Raw genomic sequence first — 27552 nt, forward strand, 5'->3', positions numbered from 1 at the left:
AATTTTGAACATAACAATGAAGCTGAAAAAATGTAGTTGTTCACCAGCATCGCAATTCCATTACTTTTTATCATGGCTTACCTTGGTGTGGTTTGCAAAGTGCTTCAGAAAGATGAGGAAATCTGTTTCTTGCACCCATCTGATTTATTTCCACTACCAGTACTTCCTACTGGTCCATCTCTGACACAGTGGTCTGCATAATGTGTGTGTGGGAACACAAACAGTGGAGGAATTGTGTTGCCAATGGCATTAACCACATATACAAATGCGACCAGTGAACCTCTCTCTGCTGATGTCGTTCACAAACTTGTTTAATATAAGTTAAAGTAATAGTGTGGTAAGTTGTAACATCTGCATTATTGTTACAACTAACCCAGACTGTTGCTGTTACAACTGACCCAGACTCCTATAGCCATGAACTAGCTAACATTACAGCCAACGGCTAAAACATTAGCACTAAAGACTTACACAGAATATATCCCCATAGACATACAAATAACATAATTTAAGTTTGATGAGTTTAACTGCAAAGCAGATAATGCTATTACAAATTGAAATAAAGTAGAAAAACTTACTTTTTGGCATACAAATTACTTTTTTTCATGTTAAATTGTCTGTGTTTGACGAAATGTGCTGATTTTTCACATGTGATAGCAGAACTGAATTGGGCATGCACAGGATGAGTCACATCATTTGAAACTTAGCCCTGATTGGAGAAATTGGAAGTGTTACAACTGACCCATGTTACAACTACCCCCGGTCTCCCCTACTACAGAAAACTGTAGCTGAATATTGCTTTACTAAAGTAGTTTCACATTCACTTGTTTTTTTGTGGGTTCTTTTAACACTGGCAGCTACTGGTGGGTGGTGAGAACTGGTTTCAACGTTAGTCACTCCCTAAATAAATACTTAGTTTCCTGTTGGTTCAAATGTCAAATGTGGACAGTTTTAAACATCTGCTGAAGTTTGCTAAAACAACCGACTGCGTGTGCAGCTGAAAACCACGTAAACACCTCTGAGCTGAAAAAGAAGTCAAAGGTGAGTGTTTTCTGTCTTCATACAAACTATTCTAATCGTTTTTGTACATGCAGTTGAATAATCTGGCGTTTAACATGATTACATCTGTTGTTCAGCATTAAGGAGCAATATTAATTATTATATACTGTCCTGGTCAAATATGCCATGTCTGTGCAAAGTTTCATGGATCAGTGGTGAATTGAATTAAGTTAAATTAATTTTTGAATTCAAGGAGAACCTTGCCCATGTCCCAAGAAATGTTCCCACCACCTTAATCCAGATTCCCAGGTTCAAGGGTTCCTGCTGCTTTTTGCCGATCATGGAGGAATCTCAATAGTAAGCTGTGATCACGTATAGCGCAAAAGTACATTGTGTCTTGTGTCTTGTACATTGTGTCTTGAGGCACAAGATGTGCTACAGTAGTTAGCACTGTCACCTCACAGGATGTGATATAGATCAACTTTTTGAAATTTAGAATAAAGTGCTGCAAGGATGTAACTGGTCAGTGAAACTACGCATTACTATATAAATGTAAGTACGGTAAATGTGGATCTGCAAGCATAACATAACTAAATCATCAGAAAATGAACAAATCAGAATCTCTTTATGCTAACTGAAGTTAAACTAACTGAGATTAAACCACATCAAAACACACACACACACACGCACACACACACACACGCACAGCTTTGAATGAACAGATTAGTCTGCAATAAACAGGTTTTGTCTTCAAGTGTCAATTCAACTTGAATTAATTCTTTTCTAGTGATATAGCAGTGAGAACAGTGTTTCACTGATGTAATGGTTTTACATTTTTATATAATGAATCCACTTTTCATTTTCCTTTAAAACAATATTTATTATTATTTAACCTTCATGTCTGTTATGTTGTTTGATAGTCAAAGGTGGCAAAAGTGTTCATTACTTAAGTAGAAGTGTTCATGCTCTGAGGCAGTTGTCTGTGAGCGGTAGGACTGTGTGTATTTGCCGTCCTGGCTCCTGGTTTTCAGCTCAAGGTTTCTGAAAATCTAGTGAATTCGATAACTAGTTGATATCATAGGTGTATCTAGTAGGAGGCTGCAGGGTATCACTGGTGGTCGCCAGTATTTTTAAACGTTTGAAGAGAAGAAGGTGTGCAGGGGGAGCAGGTACAACTTAGCAGCTGAGTTGCAGCTGCGCACTCAATATTATTATGTCGTTTATTTTTTGTCCCGCCGGCTGAATTGAAGGAAAAAAATTTTTTTAACTTTAAAAGAGGTGGTGAAAAATTGCTGCGGTGTGCTCAGCCCTGCTGCCTTTTGTGAATACTGGTGTATCATTGTGACATATTGGGATACTTAAATTAGCTGAGCCAAAAGTTCTATTTTCCCACAGACGGTAAAATAAACTAAATTGTTAAGTTATTCTGACACATAAATCTACTGTGGTTGTTTAAGTCACTTTTGCTGAAGTTGCATTCAAACACAACATTAAAGACTCTGTGCTGCTGCTCCCACACTGACAGAAGCAACGGACAAGTAGGATATTTAAAGCTTTCAAAAGAAGAAAAAATCAGATCTTCAGTTAAACGAGTTCTTCTCAAATACAAATATGATCTCACAGCATTACTACATTTATCTCTTATATTTGGATTAATATGCATTATTGTTGTTTTAATTTTTAATGAAATTCATCTTCTGTTAGTTTCCAGAATCATTTTGTTGTTTATCATCTTTTTTCTCAAGTGCAAAATCTCTGCTAACAATCAGATATGAGTTTCCATGATGCGCTCTGGTTTAGAAAGGATTATGGTGTGAGGTAAAATAGTGATGACATTTAGAAAATATATATATATGGTCATGTCAGCATTCTTAGAAAAATGTTTTTAAATTGATATGTTTTCTTTTAGTTCTTTTTGAACAGACCACACACATCCTGTGGGGGCGGGGCATCAGCAGAAATGAGTGTGAGCGTCAGTCAGAGGTTTTGGTCGCGGCACCAATGACAAATATTTATTTATTTGCAAATAACACTTTTTGAAACTCATGAAGTCCCTGTGATTGTTCTTTACTACATCATAGCAACATGTAAAAACAAAAACCAAACTAAAGTGTCAAAGTGCATGAAAGACAAACTTTGTACAAAAAGGAGAAAACTGTTGCTGCTGTACTGTTTTCTATAAAACCACTTAAAAAAAAATGGTACTTGTTGTCTTTTGCCCAAACATGGGTCTGACTTATGTATCAACCATCTGGTACTCAGACTTTTTTAGTGCAACTGTCCCAAATTAAACAGATTTATTTAGAAAAGGACGAGCGGTGAAAATGTGATCTTTTTAGAGAGTTTTTGAGATATTAATGTTCAGATTAATATCTCAAAAACTCAAGACTTTTCTGTCTTAATAATTTGATGTGATTAAAATTAGGATGATTCATACATATATCAGAATCTGAATACGGTTTAAAGAACAGGCCACCAATCTCATCTTTCATCTCTGTACTCAGTCTTTTTCCAGAACTGAGCTTCGAATAAGAACCAACACAAACCCATCGGTTTCTACCCAGAGAGGGAGAGAGAGACCTGCTGATCTTTAAATAAAGAAAAATTAAAAAAAATAAAGAGGACAATAAACCACACTGAATCTTTTTTTAAGGCCCCCTGGGAACCATGAGTTGGGACACTGACACTGTGGATTTACTGGGTTCACAGGAGAGTTTAAGTACCAGACAGGTGAGTCCAGTATCTGTAATGTTAACCTGCCCATTATGTCACATCAGGAACAGGTTTGTTGGTTTCAGCTTAGATTAAAAAACAGAGATGTTCTTGTTTTATATTAATATGTTGTTAATGGTTCCAAATTCTGTGCACCGCTAAATAATCTGTGCACACAGTCTTGTAGTCTTTCTCTCACCACTGTTTTCTCTTTAGAAGAGACAGAATCTCATTAATCATTTTATTCCACCCTAACGCTAATCACAAAAAGTAAAAAAAAAAAAAAAGAGAAGGAAACGGTTGAATTTCTGCCTTTTGAGAAACCGCCCACTTATAGCGAGAAGTTGGGGTAATTTCTCAGGCTGTCATCAGAAGGCTGCCTAAAAATAGCATTAATGAAAACAGTGACTAATCCAGATGGTGGACATGAGTCGCAGTAACTGGTTTTATTTCATAAAAATAACCCTAACCATTTTTAGACCACTTGTTGGTTTGGATACTCTTAAGGCTTGAAGCTGGGAGTGTGGCTGTAGCTACAGCTGCTAACTGAAGTCACTGAACTGGGAGAAATCGGACATAACGAGACCCAAGGGAAGCGAAACTCAATACATTCACGTAGGACACAGACCTTCAAAGTAAAACAGGAAATGTAACACAGACGCAGACTTGACTAGGGGAGACAGAGCAACTAAGAAACACAGAGAACAATAACAGGGAGACACAGAGGGCGGCTAAATACTCAGAAAACTAAAGAGAATACAAGAAAGCCAAACTAAGACACTAAAGAATAAACTGGGGCAACAAAGAACTAAGATCCTAATACAAAAACTCAGAGACACAAGAAACTCAAAGCACTGGGTCACCCACCCAGGACCGAGACATGTTGAAATGTATTAACAACAATGAGCAGCTGTCTGTATGTGTGTAATTCAGCTGTACACTTTATGGATGCAGGTGCTAGCAAACCTTAACTAATCTAGTGTTTCCCAGTAACTTAGCACTCCACCTTCTCCTCTTCAATATTTTTACTTCTGACTTGACAAAAATATATAAAATAAAACGTTCCTTAAGTGTTGATTACAATTCAGTTTCTCTGCCCTTGTCTCATTGCCAGCAGCCAAAAGCTTCCTCTTATAGTTCATATTTTCCATAGCTTAAATGTTTGTCATAGAGAATCCTTGTTTGTGTGTTTCTTTTAATGCATCCTTGCAGGACTTTGTTACTGACTGAGTCAATTTGTGCTGACTCCAGTCCTAAGATGTTTCTTGATCAATGTCGTTGTCTTCCTTATAATATATTGTTTGATTCTTTAAGTGACCAAATCTGCATCTTGAGCAAACTCTAACAACAGTCTCCTGTCTGCAGTATGGTGACCGTTGCACAAACTGCAGTCTGTCCAAGAAGAGGTTGTCGATAGGAGTCGGTCTGCTGATAGTATCCTTTCTGGCTTTGGTGACGCTTAATCGTAAGTAGACTTTATTAAACTTTACTCATTTGTAAAGGTGTGCAGTTCGTTCAGCTCAGTGGAGTAACAGCAGGTATCCTTCAAAGACCCAGCAATTCTTTATGAGTTGGAGACCTCTGCATTCACCATTTATACAATCTATATCAGTCCTACTGTGCTGTCAAGAGGACATTCTGTCAATGCCACAGTCATGGTTGGGCTAACAGAGCACATGAACTTTCTTTTCAGAATGATGGGAGTTGTTGCTTCTATTTTTTACAGTTACAAGGATTAGGGTTAAGTGATGTTTTTTTTTTGCAGATTTAGTGATTGTACTGCCAAAATTCCAACTGGGTCTTCAATCTGAGAGTCTGAACTTTGATTTAGTAGGATTACAGAAATGTAGTGGACAGTTAAATTGCTTTTCTACTAATACTACTACTTTGTGCACTGAGATACACCATTTCTATTTCACACACACATTTATATGAGCGCGTTTTTGCTTCTAAGTGCTTTCTGTCTAACATTCACACCCTGATGAACAGCAACCCAGGGTTCAGTGTGTTGCCCAAAGATATTTTGGTATGTAGACAGTAGCAGCCAGGAATCAAAGCACCAAACATTTAAGTCATTAGCAAATGACCTGCTCAACCTGCTGAGTCACAGCCACAAACTATAAGGAACTTTATATATTTTTTTAGTTAATTTTATAATATTGCTTTTTTTGTTTTCCCCAAGTACTGAAAAAGTTTACTTCTTTCACCTGTTCATCCTGCTTCATCCATGAAGTGAAAACATGCAGACACTTGTTTTGATAACACATCAGCTTCTTTATTTGATAATATAATATAATATAATATAATATAATATAATATAATATAATATAATATAATATAATATAATATAAAAATAAACGGAAACTTGGTTTGGAGTAATTGGTATAACACCAGGTGACTTTTCTGAATTGGACTTTCACAGCTAGTTATGGCTTTTTCTATGCAAACAGTTGTTTGAAAATTTTGGTAATTATATATTCAATATTGAAACATCCGTATGTGTCATCAGTACACAACGATGACACGGTGCAGAGAATTTACATCGGCTCCATGGGAATCAGCAACCAGCGATTCCTGCCAGAGCATGAAGATCCCAGCAGCTCAGAGTTTACTCAGCTGGCCGCTCAAGTCAGCCAACAGGTGAGACCTAACAGACTCACAGCATGATGGGTGTTCTCCATGTATGCTGTATCGCATGTATCACTTTAACCACTGGTTACAACCAAGGTTTGCAGAACAGCATCTCTGAATCCACTTTGGGTACGTCTCCTGTCGGCTGGGAACAGGAAACTGTGGCTGTTCAGTAACATCAAAAGAACTGTACAATATAGGACTATAATGATTTGTACATTTCATAAACCAATATTTTATTCACAATAGAAGACAGAAAACATCTCACATTTTTAAACTAAGACTTTTTTCTATGTTATGAATTTTTTTTTCCATTGCCCAGTTTTAAGCGTCTTGACTTCTGCTACATTTGTATGGTAGGGTCAGTATTTGCAGGAAACCATGGCCCTATCCTGCTTTGTGTCAACAGTTCATCCTGGTAGTGGTGGTGTAGTGGTGTAGGGAATATTTTGTTGGTACACTTTGGGCCTCTTTGGGCTCGATGATGATACTCAACTTCTCGTGGCTGCACCATGTCACTGGTTTCTTGAACATGACATTGACTTCACAGTAGTCAACTGGTCTCAACTGGTCTTTGTCACATGCACAGTCTCACATGTCACTGTGCATGTGACAAATCTCCAGCGACTGTGTGATGCCATCCTGTCGAGATGGATCAAGATCTTGTTGTTTAATCTGTGCCACAAAGAATTAAAGCAGTTCATGCATATATCCACACAATGAGACCTGATTAAATTGCAGGGTTAACTGCTTAATGATTCAGTTACAACATGGTTCATTTTGCTAAATGACTGCTTGCTATGAATCTGTATTGTAATCTTGATGTTATCACAAACCTGTGGCTTCCTCTGTTGTGTGTTTCTGTCTTTGTTGAGGCAATTAAAGGAAGTCGCTGCAATGATGTGTGACTTTTTTCTCTTTCAGCTGAAACTGATTTACTTCAAAAACTCAATGCTGGCCAAATACTTCAACTGCAACACCGTCCAGGCCTTCAGGTACTGTGAAATAGAAACTTGACTGCCTGTCAGGGGCCATGGTGTCATGCTGACTGTTAAATGTTGTGTGTTTGTCATTTGTTCACTGTGATCAGCTTATCTAGTTGAAGATGTTAAGGTGCTGAATCAACAGTCAGTTCATTAGAGTCGGTGCAACTGTGACATGGATCAAGATGCAATGGCCTCCCGGGGTGGTCAGAAGGCAGCCATGCCCAGCCATGCGCACACGCACGCGCATGCGCATATCAGGTGTTGCTATCCTAGGGGGGACCTGTCTTTGACACAATGCTTTCCTTAGCCGCTTACCTTAACCATCAGAAATGAATGCCTAATCATAAACCTCAGCCTAAACATAACCTTGTGACCCTGACACTAAAACCACATGTGTAAGACTGGGAGGTATGAAAAAAGAAGGGGTATTCAAAATTGGGTCCATATTTACCAGCAATGCACATATTAATATTTTGAATACATAAATTAGGTTTTATAAATATGGCCAGTTTGGTTTTGAGGATGTCTGGGATTATGATGTTAAACGCTGAGCTGTAGCCCTTTTCTGTGCTGATTTTTATGTCACAGGAGGTCTGAACCTGATTATTGATTCAATTTTTTTGGACTATGTGCAAAACTTGCTAACTCTATACATCTGTAGAGTATTCAATGGTTGGTTTTAATATGGTGGGTTGGTTTGTACCTAAAATACTGAACTCTCTTGTTCAGTGGGGCACATAAAGTCTGTATAAATCCTTTCTGTGTCTTGTGGAGCAGTGAGGGTGACAGCGGTGACGACAGCATTGTGGTGTATTATGAGTCGAAGTTTGATGTCCCCGTCCCTCAGCAAACCACTGTGGATGAAGCCATTGAATCTCTGGAGCCTCCAGCAGAAAGTGAATGGAGCCAACAGGGACAAGGGCTGCTGAAACCCAGTGACACCCTGAACATCAGCAGCATCATCTCACAAGGTTTGACAGCTCATAGATCCATGCAATTTACACTCTTTTACAGGTTTGTTTGTGGTTTGTTACCCAATCAATTGCCATTGTAAATGAGTTCCTGGAGTAAATGTTGCTTTCTGGTCAAGCGGTCGTTCTGGCCAAGGAAGTAGTTCAGACTTCCAACAGGTATATGACTCGGCAGTGACTAACAGATGGCAGCATGAGACAGGAAGATGCACATAGTCCATAAGAGGACACATTTCTTCAACCATCTCAAAAGTTCTGAAAAGTGCAGGAATGATCTAAGTTAGGTTAATATATGAGCCTTTGAACTCAAAGCACCATATTTACTTTTATTAAAAAATATTAAGTTAACATATATCTGAGATCTTCTGGTATCCACTTCCCTCACAGCGGGATTTTAGTTGATTTAAATGATTCAGAATATAACAGGGATTCCTAAGTGGTTGCACGACTGCTGAAAATGGCTTATAGTGTGTGGTACATGCAACACTGATGTTTGCTGGAGACCACTTAGAATAACATATCTACTTCTGTATCACTGTTGTCTCCCAGTGGTGAGAAACTTTGAAGTCTTTGAAACACTGGATTTGCTCTAGTGGCTGCTAGACTGCTGCACTGTATCTGATAAGGCAATGGGGACTCAGGCTACGTCCACACCAGCCCGGATAGATTTGAAAACATGCGTTTTTTGAGAGTGTTTTCCATCAGTGAAAACACCGTCTCAGTGTGGACGGGAGGCCAAAACGGAGAGAAAACAATTAGTGTGGACGTAGCCTCAGTGTGTGCCGCTACTATTGCAAAAAAGTTTCAGGTGTCATGCTCGACAGCTGATGTGGCAAAAAAGCTCACAAAAGTGCTTTTATCTGAAAATGCAAAAAGTACACTATTTGGGACTTTATGAGACTGTTAAAGAAGTGTGTGATACAACAAGATATCATTATTGTCATAGTTATGTGAGTTTTGATGTGTTTAACTGAACAAATGCTAACCAGAGTGACCTTGAATAATAAATAATTACATTACAGCAAAATAAAATCATACATGATTAAAAAAGAAAATTCCACCAGTATTTATCTGAACATTTTCAGCATCATGAAATTTGAGTTAGTAGTGAAGAACTGATATGTGGTGTCCTAATAAATGTATTTTTGTGTTCACAGCTATAGATCAACGCTTGGCCAGGACCCCATTAACTGGTGAGAACTGGTTTACCTGCAAGCATTTGTGTAGTAAAGTATATAACTTTATTAAAATTAAAATGTAAAGAAGTCTGTTTATGGAGGTAAATAGGTTACAAAATATAAAAGCTTGTATCTTCATATCCTGTTGGGGAAAAAAAGTGATGCATTCATGGGAGTGCTGGTGTGGGTCAAACAAGAACTTTTTTCAATGTATTTTCAGAGAGGACGTTCTTCGACATCCACGTCAGAAACCCTGGATTTGTTCATTCTCCAGGGTTTCCCTATTATCTTTATCCTGCAAATCTCAACTTGCAGTGGAGGCTTCGTGCGGACCCGGGCCACCGAGTTAGGCTCGACTTCCACAGTCTGATCTTGGAGGACGACTGTCAGCACGACTTCATCAAAGCCTATGATTCGCTGGCTCCCATAGAGAAACGTGCTCTGACAGAGTGAGACAAATAATCCCTCTCCCAGAATTTAAACTGTCATCTACCTCTGTGTGTTTGAGATTTTAGCTTATTACAGTGATGGGCAGATATACTTCAGGGGTGGATGCATGAATTTTTGCAAATTCACAGCTAAAGCTATGTGTATGGGAAAAGGCAGAAAGGTACCGGTACACTCGTTCTTTTTATTGTTGGATTTGTTTGCAAAGAAGTTTTTGAACGCTAAGTTTGTAATAATGTAGATAGATGTTTTAGTTTGGTAAGCTACCTTAATTCCTGCCTAACTTAAAAACCAAACTGTGTAGATCTGGTCTGAGCTATATGGGAGAGCTGTGTATTTGTATGACACATTCTTCCTTTATAAATGCTTGGGATGTTTTTTCTTTTTTCTTTTTCACATCTTTACATGCATCCAGCCCCAGGATTGTGGTATCACTGCTCTGTGTTATCAGAAATAAAACAGGCCTTTCAGGCTTCTTTAAAGTTCCTCTTTAAAAGTTAATATATCCGTTCTTTTCTCAGACAGTGTGGTCATCCTCAAAAATCATTATCCTTCATCTCTGGAAACGTCATGTTACTGACGCTGGTCACAAATGAGGAGAACAACTTCCCTGGCTTCAAAGCAAGCTACTTCCAGATTCCTGTGACTAAACTAAGTAAATGCAGACACATTGTGAACAGTTATCACTTCTTCATGTTTTTTTAAGGAAAAAAAGAAACAATTGTTTTCACTGGGTCTCAAAGAATTTCATGAAAATAATATTGCACTTATATACATAGATTAATGTGTAATTTTGTCTTCCAAGAAACTGATGCATTCTCAGAAATGTATAATTATTCAATAAAAAAAAACCCATAAGTTTGAGCTCACTGGCAAAAACATGTCACTGTAACTGGGATTATGCACTTGAATGTGTACGGAAATAGAATTCAGTTGACCTGCAGGATTATGTTGTGTCAGTGTAAACGCCATCTCCTGACATTTCTGCTGATTCTTGTGATATTAGAAACTTAATAAATGGAAGCTGAGTATAGTGATGAACTATCTGTTGTTCAGATTGTGGTGGCACAATGACTGAAGACAAAGGCTTGTTCTCTTCACCATTTTTCCCCTCCAATTACCCTCCAAGCACATCATGTGTGTGGAACATCGAGGTAAGTCCTCAAGATCCTATTTTAATTTCATTTAAATTAAAAATTAAAAAATTAAGAATAAAAAAATGAATAAGGGGTTGCTATCATCTACATCAGATTTGTGATGACCTTGACATCCATTTTCACAACATTTTCTCAGTTAATAATTACATTTGAGCTGTATTTGATTTTCAGGTTGCAAAGGAAAAATTTGTGAAGGTTGACTTCAAAAAGTTCTTTGTGGGAAATCAAAGTGAGCATTGCCCCCATGATTATGTTGACATCAACGGTGAAAGGTAAGTAAGCATCAGTTTATGCCTCCTTTTACTGACTTTGTACATCATCCGTATCAGTGGTGGGATTGCATGAGTCCAAAATTAAGACTGCAGAGTTCTGAGTCAGCAAGTCCCAAATAAAGACCACAAGTCAATGTGTCAGAAGAGTTTTATGACTTGATCACTCAAATTGTGAATATTGCCTTAAATTTGATTTATTCTGCTCATTTTCATCTCAATTTTTTGTTATTGGACTGGACTAGAGTAGCTTTGCATGATTCACTGTTCATATAATAATAATGTATCTGATAATGGGCTTTTGATGTAGCCTCTAAGCGCAGTCTGAAACAAGCTCCTCTCTAAAAAGCCAACTTTTTACTAATGAACTGATGCTCACAAACAGAATGTTGGAACAGCAGGTGGATGGAGGTTGTGTGCTCACAGGCACAGCTGTGTGCGCACGGTGACCATATAAAGGATTTTCCTAATATTTAAGATCATACAGACCCAGGTGTAGAAAAACTCCTATTTTAGAATTGACAGCATGCTTAAAACAAAAAAAAATTGTCTTACTGCATTTGTGCTGACCATTGGCACACTGGGTGATGACCACAGAATCAGAATTAATGTAGAATTACTGTAGTTGGTTATGTGTTGGCACAACATTGCCCCATCCCTTTTTTATACTTGAATGGTTCATGGGTCATTGTTCTTCATGCCTGCAAAGCTTTCGCTCAAGGCCACTTGAAAAATTACTTGAAAGTTACATCAACAATTTTGAAATTCATCCCCATACATGCTAATGTGAAGCCAACTGCTACAATCTAAAGGGGGTAAAATTAGACTCAGTTCTAACCTTTGAGCCACACATCAGTAAGTTGTGCAGTCATGCTTTGCATGAAAAAGTCACATATTCTTTTGTTTTTTCTTGGCTACATTACTGGAGCGGTGTTCTTTCTGGTACAAATAAGAAGTTACTCTCTCACATCCAACTAGTTCAACATGTAGAATAGACTAGAATAGAATAGAATAGAATAGAATAGAATAGCTTTTTATTGCCATTGTTACAAAAACAATGAAAGGCAGTTTGGCATCTCTCCATGTGTGTGAAGTACACAAAAGCATACGTATTTACACAATAACACAGACAAATGTACACAAGAAAGATATGTACAAGTTACACATACACCTGCATGGATGCACCCATAAATACATGCATACACACACATACATACATGCATGCGTACATATGTACACACACATATTTCCACATACACGTTTACATATATATACATACACATACATGCCCTCTGAGGAGCAGGTGCATTGTGAGGTGGAGTGTGATCAGTGATATTGCACACTGAGTGGGTGGGGTGGGGGGATTTAAGTACCTGAGCTTATGACTGATTGGATCTATTTGAGGAGTCTGTAGCTCAGATTTCTGGCTCAAATTTACATTTCAGGAACAAACTTGAGTTTATACATTTGGCTGTTTGGTCATGAAGCTTCTCTGTAGCTGGACGAGTATTGTTCTGTGTTATTCAACAGAATCACACTGTATGGGCGACCGTGGCTCAGGGGGTTGGGAATCGCATCTGTAACCGGAAAGTCGCCGGTTCGATCCCTGGGCTCTCTGTCCTGGCCGTTGTGTCCCTGGGCAAGACACTTTACCCTACTTGCCTACTGGTGTTGGCCAGAGGGGCCGATGGTGCGATATGGCAGCCTCGCTTCTGTCAGTCTGCCCCAGGGCAGCTGTGGCTACAACTGTAGCTGCCTCCACCAGTGAGTGAATGTGAGAGTGAATGAATAGTGGCATTGTAAAGTGCTTTGGGTGCCTTGAAAAGCGCTATATAAATGCAATCCATTATTATGTACTGAAAGTATTAGTGTGTGTCTGTCTATCTCTTTTTTTGTTGTAGGTTGTGTGGCAATGGCTTAAACAGCAGAGTGATCACCATCAAAAGCAACAAGGTGACCATTACGTTTAACTCGGACTCCTCCTATGTTGACCAGGGTTTCACTGCTGAGTATGAGGCCTTCATCCCAACTGACTGTAAAGAGGACTTTTAAAAAACATTTTCATAAAAGGATTTCAGCATTTTCCAACCCAGGTAAATAGATGAAGGGACTTTTTGTTTTATCAGCTTGTCCGGGAAGGTTCCAGTGCAACAACTCCCTGTGCATCAGCAAGATTTCTCAGTGTGATGGCTGGAACGACTGTGGAGATAACAGCGATGAGATCAACTGCAGTGAGTCCAAACCATCAAACATCTCTTTGTATGAAGTCTAAAAAGAATAAAAGAAGGTTTAGCAAAAAAAAATCCAGATTAAATATCAACTGGAATTGACCTCAAAAAAACTGTAAATCACTCTCAGTCTGTAGCATTTTATTGTTGTTGTGTTCAATTTGTTTCTCTGCTTAGCATGTGACGCATCTCAGATACAATGCAAAAATGGTCACTGTAAACCCAAATCTTGGCTGTGTGATGGGATTGATGATTGTGGAGACAACACAGATGAACAAAACTGCAGTGAGTAAAGCAGAAATTTAATTTCTACATATTTCATTTCATCAAATCAAATCAAAACATTTTTATATACCACAATTAAAAACAACAATGGCAATCAAAGTGCTTCACAAGTTAGGAGCCAATAAAAATAGACACATTTACCAACAGCAAAACAACAGCAACACAAGAAAAACATAGAAACCAGCCAAATGATAGTCAAACTAACCTAAGTCAGAGCCAAAGTAAAAAAATGAGTCTTTAAGTGAGATTTAGAAGACTGAATAGACTCAGCAGTGCAATAACATTCTTTGATCAAGGTTAGATCAAGTAGTTGGTCTTAAAGCCAGACTGGAACTTTTCACTAATACCACTGGTATCTAAGAAGTTGTTTACATACTACTTTTCCAGGATTTTTGACAAAGAGGGAAGTTTAGAAATTGGCCTCTAAATTGAAAGAACACTAGAATCAAGATTAGTCTTCTTAATAACAGGTTGTACAACAGCATGCTCGAAGGCAGACGGTACACAACCTGAAGACAGTCAGGCATTCAATATACATAAAATCCAGGGCCCAATAGTGTTCAGCGCTTCCTTGAAATTACGGGCAGGAAGAATATCATATGGGGAATGGAGATTGTTAAGTGATCAATTATTTCCTCTACATCCGAAAGAGATACAGGCTCAAACTGCTGAAAGACAGCAAAGCATTTAGGACTGGGACTTGATGTGAGAGTACCGATAAAAGCTGGGCCCTTGAAGTTGTAATTTTATCAATAAAATACCTTAAAAAAATTCACAAAGGGAGCGAGGCTTGTGGCAATTGGTCAAAATAAGACCAGACAAGAAGGCGGATTTAGCAGCTTTCATAGACTTCTGATATTTTGATAAACAGTTTTGAAGGATTTTCAGTGGCACTTGAAGCTTCAGAGCACAGGTATTTTCATTCAGCCAGGGTTGATGTAAAGTGTGTGTGTGTGTGTGTGTGTGTGTGTGTGTGTGTGTGTGTGTGTGTGTGTGTGTGTGTGTGTGTGTGTGTGTGTGTGTGTGTGAATGAGGACCCCAAATGCAGACTGTCAGGCAGGGATTAAATTAAATTAACTCTTTATTGAAGGCAATCCAAACCCAAAAGGTAACAAAGGAAAGTATTGAAAACATTGAAAAACCAGGAAACACGAGGGAACCCAGCTGAAACTAATCAGGGAAACAAGACAAAATAAAACAGAACACTAAACACAGGTGACTAGGGTTGGCAAAATAAAGAAGGAAGCGATTAAACAAGGAAAAATCACAGAAAGAAGACTTCATAATACATGGTTCTTACTGGAGAAGCAGTGTTACTGAAAGACAGACTATCATAATCACAACTGGAGCCAAAGCAGAAACCTTGATAACAACTAAGAAGAAAACTAAAGATAACCCTGCAAAAAATAGAATGCAGAAGTCTAAAATTCTGGTACCATGACATAAATAGATGACATGATTTTTGTTTTTGTCTTATCAGCTTGTCCAGGAAGGTTCCAGTGCAACAACACCCTGTGCATCAGCAAGATTTCTCAATGTGATGGCTGGAACGACTGTGGAGATAAGAGCGATGAGATCAACTGCAGTGAGTCCAGACACAAACACGGGTTTTCTTTGTGACTGTGCTTTGTGTGTGACGTGTCTTGGATACTAACAAAAAAAAGAAAAAGAAATCACTCGCAGTAAACCAAAATCATGGCTTTGTAATAGGTCGAGCATCTGTGGAGTATGGCGTTATTTCTGTGCCACTATTCAGAGCGTATATAAAAAATTTAAAAAAAAATTGTATAAGTGTTGCACTTTGAACAGACATTTATTTTGAGTGAAGAAATGAACACAGTTTATGTTGTGACCCAGAAAGAGTAATATTTCAAACTCCGCCACTCTGCGTTCCTCCACAACTGCCTCGTTTGAGCTTTGGACAAAATGCATTCTGGGATATTTGCCTGGGTTTAGCTACAGTGGCTAGTGAGCTGACTGGAGACCAAAACAGCCAATCAGAATTTTTTGCATCCAAGTCTGTGATTGGTTGGTTTTGTGGCACAAATATAACTGTCAGCCACTAGGTTGTGGCATTTCATGTATGCCCTGCCTGCTAGCGTAGGGTCTTCCCTGTTGTGGTAGACCCCAGTCTCTATCGATCTTGTGCTTAAAGCTTGTTCTTGTGCTGTGATCAGTGTCTCTGTGCTGTCGTTAGGTCCAGCTGTTGGGAAGATTTCTCAGCCACTTCTTCTGCTGTTGCTACATGCCATGCAGGGGCCCGTCCTTTCACGATGGTTCACTTTCTTGCTCCTCTTCTTTCTTGGGTTTCTGCTGCCTGCGTTATTCATTAAGCACACGGGCAGTTGTGGCCACCAATGTGTGACACATTAATTCATAGGCTTTCTTCGTCAATCCAGGCAGTGCACAGGTTGAAAGGAAGTGAATGTGCTATCTGCAGATGGTGTTTTGCCCCTCTGGTGTTTCAGCCAATTCCTTTCTGGGCACTGCTCATTTTTGAGCCATGTGCTTGTTTATCCTAGCCAAATGGACAGGACCTTCCACATGGTGCTGCCAGAGGGGGATTGTCTGTAATGCAGTATTCAGATATTCTAGTAGAAGACCTCATAGAAAGTAATAGCAGTTGCTTCTTATGGACTCTTACAGATGTTGGAACAGTGAGCAACTATATGTTTGAGTGTAAGTGTAAATTGTGGCGTTAAATAATTCATAGGTCCCAAATCCTCATGTAATCTCTTTCATAGGGGTAACTGGTGTAGTAGCATTCTGATAATACCCTTTCTCATAGCTTGTCCACTGGAACCATAACCTGGTTCCAGTGGCCACTCATTAACATGCCGTGCCCCTCAACACCTGATGTGGATCTTGTTAATATAGGCAACGTCCGAGCGGGCATTGCTTCATTTATATATTTCTTTCTCATATACTGAAGTAGGCTTTGGATAGCTTTGGTATATGTAGCCTGGGGGCCTTAGCCTCTGACCACCACCTTAGACTGGTGGTGGTCAGAGGGCCCGGTGGCGCCAGTGTCCGGCAGCCTTGCCTGTGTCAGTGCGCCCCAGGGTGGCTGTGGCTACAATGTAGCTGCCATCACCAGTGTGTGAATGTGTGCGTGAATGGGTGGATGACTGGATATGTAAAGCGCTTTGGGGTCCTTAGGGACTAGTAAAAAAGTGCTATATAAATACAGGCTATTAGTGGTTGGGATTTAAAGTCCTGATGTACTGCTCTGAAGACAATTAGTGTTACCACTGAACAGCACAAGATTTTGTCCCATGCTTATTAGGAATTCCTCATTCATGGCAAAAACAAAACAGGAGCACCAGAAGGTCAAAAGACAAAAAGAAAAACAAAACACGAGTCCAAAACCAAAAGAAAAGAAGCACACCAGAGCACAGGAAAACAGAGTCCAAAACAGAAGATGTCAGGGTGCCGGCCAGCACAGGAGTCAGTTCAGGGGGCCGACCATGTGGAAGGCAACGGTGACGACGACAGCACTGGTCCGGGGGCCGGCCGTGCGGAAGGCAACAGCGGCCACTCAGGCGATGGCGGACCGGGGGCCGGCCGTGCGGAAGGCAACGGCGGCCACTCAGGCGAAGAGGGTCTGGGGGCCGCCCACGACGGCGATGGCGCCTGGCCAGTGGCCTAGAAAGTGGCCGGTTAGCTGCAGACCCAAACGAGGCAGGACCAGGCGACGCTGAAGGCGAAGACACGGAGGCAGGACCAGGCGAGGCTGAAGACACGGAGGCTGGGCCAGACGAGGATGAAGACACAGAGGCTGGGCCAGGCGACGCTGAAGCAGAGGCTGCAGCTGGCGCGGATGATGAGGCTGCAGCTGGCGAGGCTGACGGCTCTGAAGCTGGACCAGACGAGGCTGACGGCTCTGAAGCTGGACCAGACGAGGCTGCAGGCGGTGGCGTGGAAGCCGGAGGCGCTGCAGACTGGACGGATCCCTTGGACCCTCCAGCGACGACAGGAGACGAAGGCCGGACGGGCCCCTCGGACCCTCCAGCGGAGACTGGAGACGAAGACCGGAGCGGTCCTACGGACCCTCCAGCAGAAGTCACCACTAAGCCAGCAGTCATGGAGGCCACTAGCTGACACAAAGGCGACTAGCAATGCACTGAGCACTGGCTCTGCCATGGCAACGCTGACATGGTGCAGTTCTCAGGTGGCTGCTTAAACTTCAGGGGTCCAGAATGAGCTGGGGACTGAGACCTAGCCTCTGGGGAAGCCCTGGAGCGGCAAACTGTGCCAATGGCGGCTAAACTATGAAAAGCACCTTGAGTTGAAATTAGACTTTCTCCCTGCATGGAGTGAATGAGTGAAACTGGTAATACTGGAGCCTGAACTACAGGTGACACTGGAGGCGCAGGGGCCTGAACTGAAGATGACACTGGAGGCTCTGGAGACTGAACTTAAAGTGACACTGGTGACACTGGAGACAGAACTGAGAGTGGCTGCAGGGCAGCTAACTGAGCTGAGAGTGGCTGCTGAGCAGGTGATATGCTGTTCACAATATCATCTGCCGCACAGAACACCGCCCCTGAATGAACAGTCACACAGTCCGAAAACGGAAAAGAGTCCTCACTCACCACAGCCGGCGAATTAGAAGCCCGAACGTCCGGCTGTGGGGTGGCGCGCCGGCAGCGCGATCGGCGTTTCCTCCCCGCAGACGGCTCCGACGGGCCGGGCAAGATCACATCCGGTGAGTTGGGCAGCGAGGCAGGAGTGGCTGAGAGAAGGTGAGGTGTGTGCCGGAGAAAAGCCTGCATGGTCAGAGGAAGCGATTTTAGAAGCAATGGCAGGCCGGAAAAGAGCCGTTGTAGCCGGTTTTCAACAGTGCGGCGAAGCTCGTACGGAGGATTCTCCAGCCACAGCCCGAGGAGGATCTCCACATTGTAGCTGATGTCATCCTGGAGCTCCTCGGACGGATTGAGTGCTGCAGGGTCCATGCTGGCTGGTTCGTACTGTCACGACCGCGGTGTGGCAGACGTGTGGAGTTGTAGAAATGACCCAAAAGGTGGCAGCTCTGGTGCAGGTGAGTATTTATTTGGGCGATCGTGGCTCAAGAGTTGGGAGTTCGCCTTGTAATCGGAAGGTTGCCGGTTCGAGCCCCGGCTTGGACAGTTTCGGTCGTTGTGTCCTTGGGCAAGACACTTCACCCGTTGCCTACTGGTGGTGGTCAGAGGGCCCGGTGGCGCCAGTGTCCGGCAGCCTCGCCTCTGTCAGTGCGCCCCAGGGTGGCTGTGGTTACAATGTAGCTGCCATCACCAGTGTGTGAATGTGTGGATATGTAAAGCGCTTTGGGGTCCTTAGGGACTAGTAAAGCGCTATATAAATACAGGCCATTTACCATTTACCATTTATTTAACAAAAGAAAATACAAACAGCAATGGCGTGGGTGAAGGTGAAACAGGAAAACCTAAACTGGGTAAAACTAACAAAACAAACCAGAAACGAAGATGCAGGGAGGTCTGGGGAAATACATACGGAGAGACCCAGGGAGACCGAGGGGAAACAACACAGACGAACCAGCAACTACTATGACAGAAGACACAACTTAAATACACTCAGAGAACACTGAGAAGCGCCTTGAGGCGACTTTTGTTGTGATTTGGCGCTATATAAATAAAATTGAATTGAATTGAATTGAACACAGGGAGATTACACACAGGTGGGGAACACAGCTGGGAGTGATTAACGTGACGAGACTAGGGAGGCAAACTGAAAACACTCACATAAGACGCAGACCTTCACAATAAAACAGGAAACACATACACGCAATGACATAACACACCAACTTAACACAGACTGGGGGACACAGAACATAGGAACATGAACCATGAAACAGAAGAGTACAAACACCCAAGGTAACCAAAACCACAGAATACTAATAAACTAAACATAAACACGGAGTCACAGACTCTGGACCATGACATGAGCAGAGAGGTGGAGATGCCAGGAGGAGGCCTGAACCCAAATCATTTTAAATAGAATTATTTATTTATTTTATAAATGTTTAATTACAGGATTGCAGCATTCTCTGAACTAGGCAAATAGATGAAGGGATTTTTTTTCTGTCTTGTCAGCTTGTCCGGGAAAGTTCAAGTGCAGCAACAACCGGTGCATCAAGAAGACTCTGCAGTGTAACGGCAGGGATGACTGTGGAGACAACAGTGATGAGCTCAACTGCAGTGAGTCCAAACCATCAAAGATCTCTTTGTGTAAAAGGAGTTAAAGAAGGTTTAGCAAAAAATGTGGATTAAATCTCAACTTGAATTGGTCTCAGAAGAGCTAAAAGCTACACAAAGCCTGTTTAAAAGAAGATGAAGTAAATATTCTGATAGAATCCTTCCCACCCCCCCAACTTTATCTATAGAACAGTTTTTTCTTTTCTTTATACAAAAGTCCCAGACATACAACTGATAGTTCATTTCACAAGCAACAACTGCATGTCAACACCCCGCCCACCTCCCTACCCCGCCAATTACCTACCTACCTCCCCATGTCAGGTTCAGGGCACGAACAGGACCCAAATGCAGGACTTTGTGGTTAGTGACAGTTAGTTTGTTTACTCACTATTCATTATAAATAATGTAACAGTTTCCAAAGACGTGACTTCTTCATGGTACTCCCGACTCCCGCACAGTGCTCGTGGTCCATGGTGTGAAAGATGAAAACCCAACACTCGATATTTACAATAATGCTCTTCTCCTGTGACACACTCCTTTTCAGGTTCCTAATAAAACAGGATATGATGATCAATTTAGCGTTCACACAGACAAGAGCAAAAGACAGGTTCATATCAGAGCCAGGGCTGTACTGACTAGGTCACTCAAAGATCCAGTGTCGATTGAAGCTCAGCCACACACTGTTAAGTTGTGGACCACTGACGAGGGTAATCATCAGGACCCGGCAAAGTTTGTAGACGACAGTTGTGCGTGTCTTCAGCGCAGGAATTCCTTCCGACTATACATACATTACACAAACATCACATGGGGAAGACAGGTCAGAGAGTTATAACAATGGAAAATGCACAACATGAAGAAAGACGAGGAGAAAAAAAAGAACTCCCCCAGACTGAGCTCCAACAGGGAGATCAGTTTGAGAATAGAAAAAAAAATCAACTCGGCACATGAATCATCACACAATATAGAAGACATAAGCTTAAGATCCCTTCCCAGACCCCTTAACGCCCACTCACACCCTGGGCCATATGACCTCATGATAGGGTGGGGCCAGGTTTCACAATGAGCTCACTCGAAACCCTGGCTGATTGTGACCCACACCCGTTTTCACACCTTGGCTCATGTGATTAGCTACAGGATCATCAGGGGGTCCTTTGTCCCTCTTTGGGGGAAACTCCCACTGGGTTTAAATCTGGGACTCTCCACCATTTGACCCTTAGAACTGAAGAAGCTTCTCAGATGAGAGGTGAAACATCTTCAAGCAACTTTTCTTTCCAAGCTCCTTAGACTACGATGACCTGGATGACTGAGAACCTTCACAGACATGTTAGATTAGAGTTTTCTTAGGGACTGATATCATGTGTGTCTCCTTTCATTTAGCTTCAGTGTGCTCAGCGTTCACCTTCCACTGCAGTAATGGACTCTGCATCAGTAAACTGAACCCAGAGTGTGATGGAGTGCAGGACTGTGAGGACGGCTCTGACGAGGCTAACTGTGGTACGTTTACCACACACACTCACCCACAGATGGTTGCAGTGTGACTTTTCTAGTTACTTGGACATTGAGATCTGTGTTTGCTTTCAGATTGCGGGACGAATCTGTACAGTAGCACTCGTATCGTGGGAGGTCAGTCAGCTAGTGTGGGTGAGTGGCCCTGGCAAGTGAGCCTCCACTTCAAGGGGCTAGGACACGTGTGTGGAGCCTCTGTGCTGAGTGACCGCTGGCTGCTGACTGCTGCCCACTGCGTCCAAGACACTACAGTTTACAAGTAGGAGCTCCTCCATCTGAAGTACTGAGTGTTTAGTAGTGTTCAGATGTTTGATCATTGATTGTACTTGGATCCATGATCAGACATCTAAAATTTTAAAACCTTGCCTGAGTCTCTCGTTCATAGTCATCTACTCTGGAATTTCTAGACAGCTTCCAGTGCAATGCTAGTTTTCTCTACCTGGGATTCCAGTTCTCACTCTTTGGTTGTGTCGTCTGAAATTCCATCTCAGACCCAAAATTTTAACCCCGAGCATCCAATGTGCCTCACTTTGGATGCTTTTTTTTCCACAAAAACAAAAATGTTTTTTAATGATTGCCATTTAGACACACTGAACGAGATTCAGAAGATGACCTTGAATGACAGATCAGCTTAATTTATTTCAGGTAAGGTTTCAGTCTGTAGTCTGAGGCCAGTCACAGATCCTTTTATAACAATTCATGTGTGACAGACACTGTTAATATGGCCTTGAAAAGGGCTTTCACTGTCAATAAGTAGTGGACTATATTAAATAATATGTGGAGGTTATGTAACTCTATCCTAAGAACCCCATTATGTTTTTGAATTATTAGTTATTATTGTATACTTTCTCTAAATGGCATTCCTATGGCTTCCTGTGAGGAATCTTGGAATTTTTCACCACCATGTGTACTTCAATGTGTATGTTAAACAGAAATGTAGGAGTGCTTTCTTGCAGTAGTAGCTCTACAATTAGAAATATCCTGCCTGAGAGTGATGCTAAAAAAAATAGCCTATGCATTTATTAATTCTAGGCTGGACTACTGTAGGTCGTTATTATCTGGCGGTACTAAAAACTTCCTGTATAGCCTTCAGTTGATCATAAAAGCTGCAGCAAGAGCACTGACAGGGAGTAGAGAGCATCTCTTTCTTGTACTGGCTTCTCCTTATTGGCTCCCTGTTAAATCCAAAATCAAAATTAAAACCCTTCTAATCACACACAAGGTCAATTCAACTTTCATTTCAATTTCATTTTATTTATATAGCGGGGAAATAGAACAACAATTGCCTAAAGTCTTGAACAATCAGGTACCTAAGTCTTGTACTCCTGGCTTACCTTTGTTCCCAGGATATTTAAAAGTAGAATGGGAGTCAGAGCCTTTTAGGCACCTCTTATGTGGGAACCAACTCCCAATTTGGATTCAGGAGACAAACTCTGTACTTTTAAGACAGTAAAAAACCAAACAAACAAACAAATTTACTCTGAGTTTGGAACAGTTCAAAACATTGTTTTAACGTTTGCATACTTTGACAGTTTTACAGTGTCAACAGAGTTCGGAGAGTATTTAAACTAATTATACAAAAGTGACTTATTACAGGCAAAAGGTAGTTTATTCAGTAAAAGGACTAGCTGTTAGAATCCCTGACAGTTAGTCTTTTCACTGAATGGCTAATAATCATTGATCTAATTCAGTATTTTATTTTAAATTCAATTCCAGATTTGAGGTTAAAGAAGTTGTTTACAGCCTTGTCTGTTTTATTGATACAGGCTCTCTCACGCTGACCAATGGGAGGCCTTTTTAGGCCTCCATGTGCAGAACCAGACCAATGAGTGGACAGTAAAGAGGGGTGTGAAGCAGATCATCGCTCACAGGTACTACAACAGATACACTGAAGACAATGACATCGCTCTGATGGAGCTGGACACCAGAGTCAGCCTAACCCAGCACATCAGACCCATCTGCCTGCCTTCCTCCACCTACTACTTCCACTCAGACCAAGAGGCTTGGATCACCGGCTGGGGGACTACCCTGCAGGGAGGTGAGCTGATAATAAAGAAGTACTGAAACACTGCCCGTCTCAAAGCTCTTTCCACACTGGAAGTGATGAGTTTGAATAAAATAATGAGAAAGACAAACATTTGAGTAGTTAGTGGGAGCAGATCTGTGGAGGTAGTTTGGTTTAATATAAACTTTTACAAACAGAATCTATTTTTTTTGTTATTCATCCACAAGCTCTACATGATTTGATCTTGTTGTCTCTCAGGTGTCTCAGCGAGTGTCCTCCAGATGGCGGAAATTCTGATCTTCAGCAGTCGGTTGTGTAATCTCCTCCTGTATTACAGGGTCACAGATAACATGTTATGTGCCGGATTCCTTTCAGGAGGCGTGGATACCTGTCAGGTACAAACCATTCACACATGCTTGCAATCTGGTTGTTAGCACCTTTTCTTTAGTGCCTACTCTGATCGACTGGCCACGACTCGACTCGACTCAGATCGACTGATTTGATTGTAGAAATTATTGTAGTTGATTTGTAGAAATTTCCTTTGTTGCCAGTGTTGTGCCAAAAAGTGATTTCCAATGGTTGTCTGTGGGTTTTTCTTTTTTACGTCTGATATATTTACTTATATCAGTAAAAAGACTGTCGTGAAAAAGATTTATGACAGGGTTACATATAAAACAAAGAAATTGTCTGTTTTTGAAATATCTTCATAATATTCATAATATTCTTCAAATATCTTCTCTTTTTATTTGTACCCATATTCTCATCAATCCAGGTCTTTTTTGATCACTTCAAGTAAGCTTAAAATACATTTTTAATGTCAATGTTAATTTTACCTGGATAATTAAAGCATATATAAAAGTCACTTTCTGGCTAATTGATATTCTTCATGAGAGATGTGATTGACCTATTTTTGACAGATTTTAGGTCAACAAGTTATTTATAAGACCTTAAATTCCTGCAAACACCAGAAATCACTTTTTGGCAAAGACAGCAGTAAAGCTGTCGTACACATTGCAAGGCAGTTTGAGCTCTTGTTGGCAGCTTCATCTGATTTCCAAAATCAGCGATATGATTATTCGGATCAGAAAATCGAGCCTGGTTCAAGAAAAGAAATTCCACAAATCCTTCCAGCAAAATAACATCAGTTTTTAGTGTGTAAAAGCCTTCAGAAATTCACATGGTTTGTATTGTGATGCTTGTTGGGATTCAGTCGGAGATATTTCTCAGTAAATTAAGTGAGCTGAATGTCAAGTTCTGCTGTGACTCTTCTTTCTAACTCTCAGGGTGACTCTGGCGGGCCCCTGTCTGTCGCCAACTCCCATGGGCGTTTTTTCCTGGCAGGCGTGACGAGCTGGGGCAAAGGCTGTGCTCTAAGTTTCAGACCTGGTGTCTACACCCGAGTTACCAAATACCGCAGCTGGATAAAAGAGAAAAGTGGAGTGTAGCAGCAGGAAGGTGAACAGTTCTCCGGATTATGGATATTTTTGTTGGAAATCGAACCAGATGTTGACATTTTGAACCAGCTTTGTTTATTGCTTGCATGAAAAGTGCTAAGGAGCAATCACAAAGACGTAAAAGAGAGCTCAATAAAATCAGCCTTTCAATTATCTATTGAAAACTAAAACACATTATTATAAAACCCCAAGTTGAAATGTTTTATTCTGCCATTTACTTCAAAGTTTACTATGTAAATACTCTGCATTTTCATTAGTTTGGAAGTTTAACCTAACCTAACCCTGATCCAAGTTTAGCCAGGAATTTAATAAATAGATCCAGTAAACTTTTTGTTATTCAATATGAAACTAAATCATCATAATACACCATGTACTGCCTGAAACTAAATTGCTTTAAGCAGGAAACCACAATTTGTTCACAGGTTTACATTAGCAAGTGAACTTAGATAGACTATAGATTAATAAGTGTTCTATACTGGTCAATCATAAGTGTGTGTGTGTGGGTGGGGGGGGGGCTCCAGATATTCCCTTGCTCTCAGTGTACAGAACACAGTTGACAGCAACAGTACTGACAACCTGACATCAAAATGTCACAGACAATAAAAACACATATAGCACATTTATGGTGCAGAGATTCTCGATTATTTATCGAATACATATGCCTAAATGCAAATCTAAAATATGCATAACTAGTTCATATATATACAGTATGTGTAAGGTATGTATGTATGGATGCTTGTGAACTTTCTGTTTTATTTTATGCCATGTCAGCTCAGTCCCTGCTGCCACCTCCTCTCCTATCAGCTGCTCCGATCGGCCATCCTGGCGTGCACTGCTCTGTAGCAGGGAGGAGCTGGATCAGGCTGTGAGGAGGGCGTGATGGCTCTGCAGTGATATTTCCTGCTTCCTGATACTGGATTTGTAAAAATCTTGAATCGAGAGCGAGTCAGCACAAATTATTTTTTCTGCAGACATCACAGTGCATTGCAGTCTTTTTTTTCCTGCTTGGTGGCTGATCTAAAGTATACAGTGATAGATGAGCACACTGGGTTACTGCATAAAAACTCCTGAGGCAGCTGGCACAAGAAGTACTGCTGGGCCTTTGAGATTCTGCATCTCAGAAGTCTGAACGTTTTCCAGAATTATATTTTTTAAAATTATATGAAACAGCAACATAGTTTTAGCTTGCTCAAAAAATGTATTGTACTTAGTTTGTTTTCTTTACATGAGATAAAATGTCAAAGTGTTGTTTGATGCCATCACTGTTCCTTTTAATGAAGTTAAAATATGTTTAATATATGTTCACTCTTGTTACTAAGACTTGAATCATGCTGTTTGGTCAGTTTGTCATTTATCATGATTTTAATTACTTGTGACGACTTAAAGATTTCATATTTTGCTTATTGATTAATTATTGTTCTACGCTTGCTAACTTGCTAAGCTGATTAAGTGGTTGATTGAATATCTTAAATAAGCAACAACAAACTTGCAGATGATGTATTGTGAATGTCTTTGAAACATGTCATCTTAATCAATCATAATGTGTTTACACTGTTTCAATAAAAATCTTTACCAGTCAAACTATTTTCAGCTGAAACTGTCAGAAGGGTTTTTTATTTACTTTAAAAGGATTTTAGTGGGCGCAGAATCAAATAATAGACACGGACATGAATATTGTAAACTCAAGCTCTTTTAATTTATGGAAAAAAACAACAACATTTAAACTACATTCCGATTCAAAACAGGGAAACAAAAATAATATCCCTGGACAAAACTGGGCAGACTTAAAAATTAAGTGTTATTTTAAGTACTTTAAGTACATTTTTTGTTACTATGTGACCTCCAAGTGAGAACAGTCACTCACATGGGACAGAAGTGGTGGGACTAATCAAATACTTGCGGGCCAGTACAGACAGCTGTGGGTGGGTCCCTGCTCACCTGGACCCTCACTGCAGCAGGCAGTCGTCTAGCTGATGGTGGATTCTGCTCTGCACAAGCTCGGGGCCCAGTTATACAGGGCTTCCTCATCTGAATCAGAGAGGATGAGGCTCCTTGTCTTTGGCTCCTTTGTGGTGGCATCTTTACACTGTACCTGCAGCAGGGCCTCAAGGCTGGTATAAACCTCTTTTCACTCTCCCCTTGCAAGACACTTAATATAAGGGGCTACGGCTCCTTCAAATCTGTTTCGGTCTTTCCTATACAACTTACCATTCATTTCAGATTCATTATTCTCAAAGGCAGCTTCTAAATGTGTCTCAGAAATATTAACATGAGCTACTGAAAAATCTGTTCTGGAGAATCTGGGAGTAGTATAGTATATAGAAGTATAGAGTCAGCCATTTACAAACAGACCAAGCATAAAAGCTACAAATTACAAAATTACTGACGTCTGACGGTTTGACAATTAATTTATCATATTTAAGGACGGCAATATCACCTCTGTCTCTGGCCACTCTCAGCTGTGGTAACAGTAATTTTCTCTTCTTCCTGATGGACTCTGAAACATCTTCATTGATGTAAAGACTGTAAAGCT

The 27552-nt window shown here is 40.8% G+C and overlaps 1 protein-coding gene across 3 annotated transcripts; it reads left to right on the plus strand.

Moving 5' to 3' along the window:
- The first annotated feature begins 953 nt into the window (after positions 1-953).
- On the plus strand, positions 954-26603 carry LOC101466688 (suppressor of tumorigenicity 14 protein homolog). Of its 3 annotated transcripts, XM_024806473.2 has the most exons (22): positions 959-1038; positions 3501-3726; positions 5074-5173; positions 6218-6348; positions 7264-7334; positions 8103-8296; positions 9454-9489; positions 9695-9923; positions 10443-10576; positions 10978-11075; positions 11250-11350; positions 13249-13382; positions 13474-13578; positions 13753-13860; positions 15341-15445; positions 19953-20057; positions 21432-21548; positions 21636-21819; positions 23327-23598; positions 23824-23960; positions 24849-25020; positions 25791-26603. In XM_024806473.2, exons 2-21 carry the CDS (start codon positions 3664-3666, stop codon positions 25008-25010), a joined length of 2586 nt encoding a protein of 861 aa, XP_024662241.2. In that variant the 5' UTR covers positions 959-1038; positions 3501-3663; the 3' UTR covers positions 25011-25020; positions 25791-26603. The 3 variants fall into 3 exon arrangements, with proteins under 3 accessions (XP_024662242.2, XP_024662241.2, XP_024662239.2); XM_024806474.2 differs by having other exon boundaries at positions 954-1038; positions 3650-3726; positions 24849-26603; XM_024806471.2 differs by having other exon boundaries at positions 24849-26603.
- The last annotated feature ends 949 nt before the right edge of the window (positions 26604-27552 follow it).

The sequence above is a fragment of the Maylandia zebra genome, linkage group LG20 (genome assembly GCF_041146795.1).
Source record: "Maylandia zebra isolate NMK-2024a linkage group LG20, Mzebra_GT3a, whole genome shotgun sequence".
Classification (NCBI taxonomy): Eukaryota; Metazoa; Chordata; class Actinopteri; order Cichliformes; family Cichlidae; genus Maylandia; species Maylandia zebra.

Bases quoted from the DNA above. Each gene is read 5' to 3' on its own strand.
- LOC101466688 (XM_024806474.2), top strand. From the start codon at position 3,664: ATGAGTTGGGACACTGACACTGTGGATTTACTGGGTTCACAGGAGAGT. The intron at 7,335-8,102 runs GTACTGTGAAAT...CTTGTGGAGCAG, and splicing joins AACACCGTCCAGGCCTTCAG to TGAGGGTGACAGCGGTGACG. The intron at 23,961-24,848 runs GTACAAACCATT...TCTAACTCTCAG, and splicing joins GAGGCGTGGATACCTGTCAG to GGTGACTCTGGCGGGCCCCT.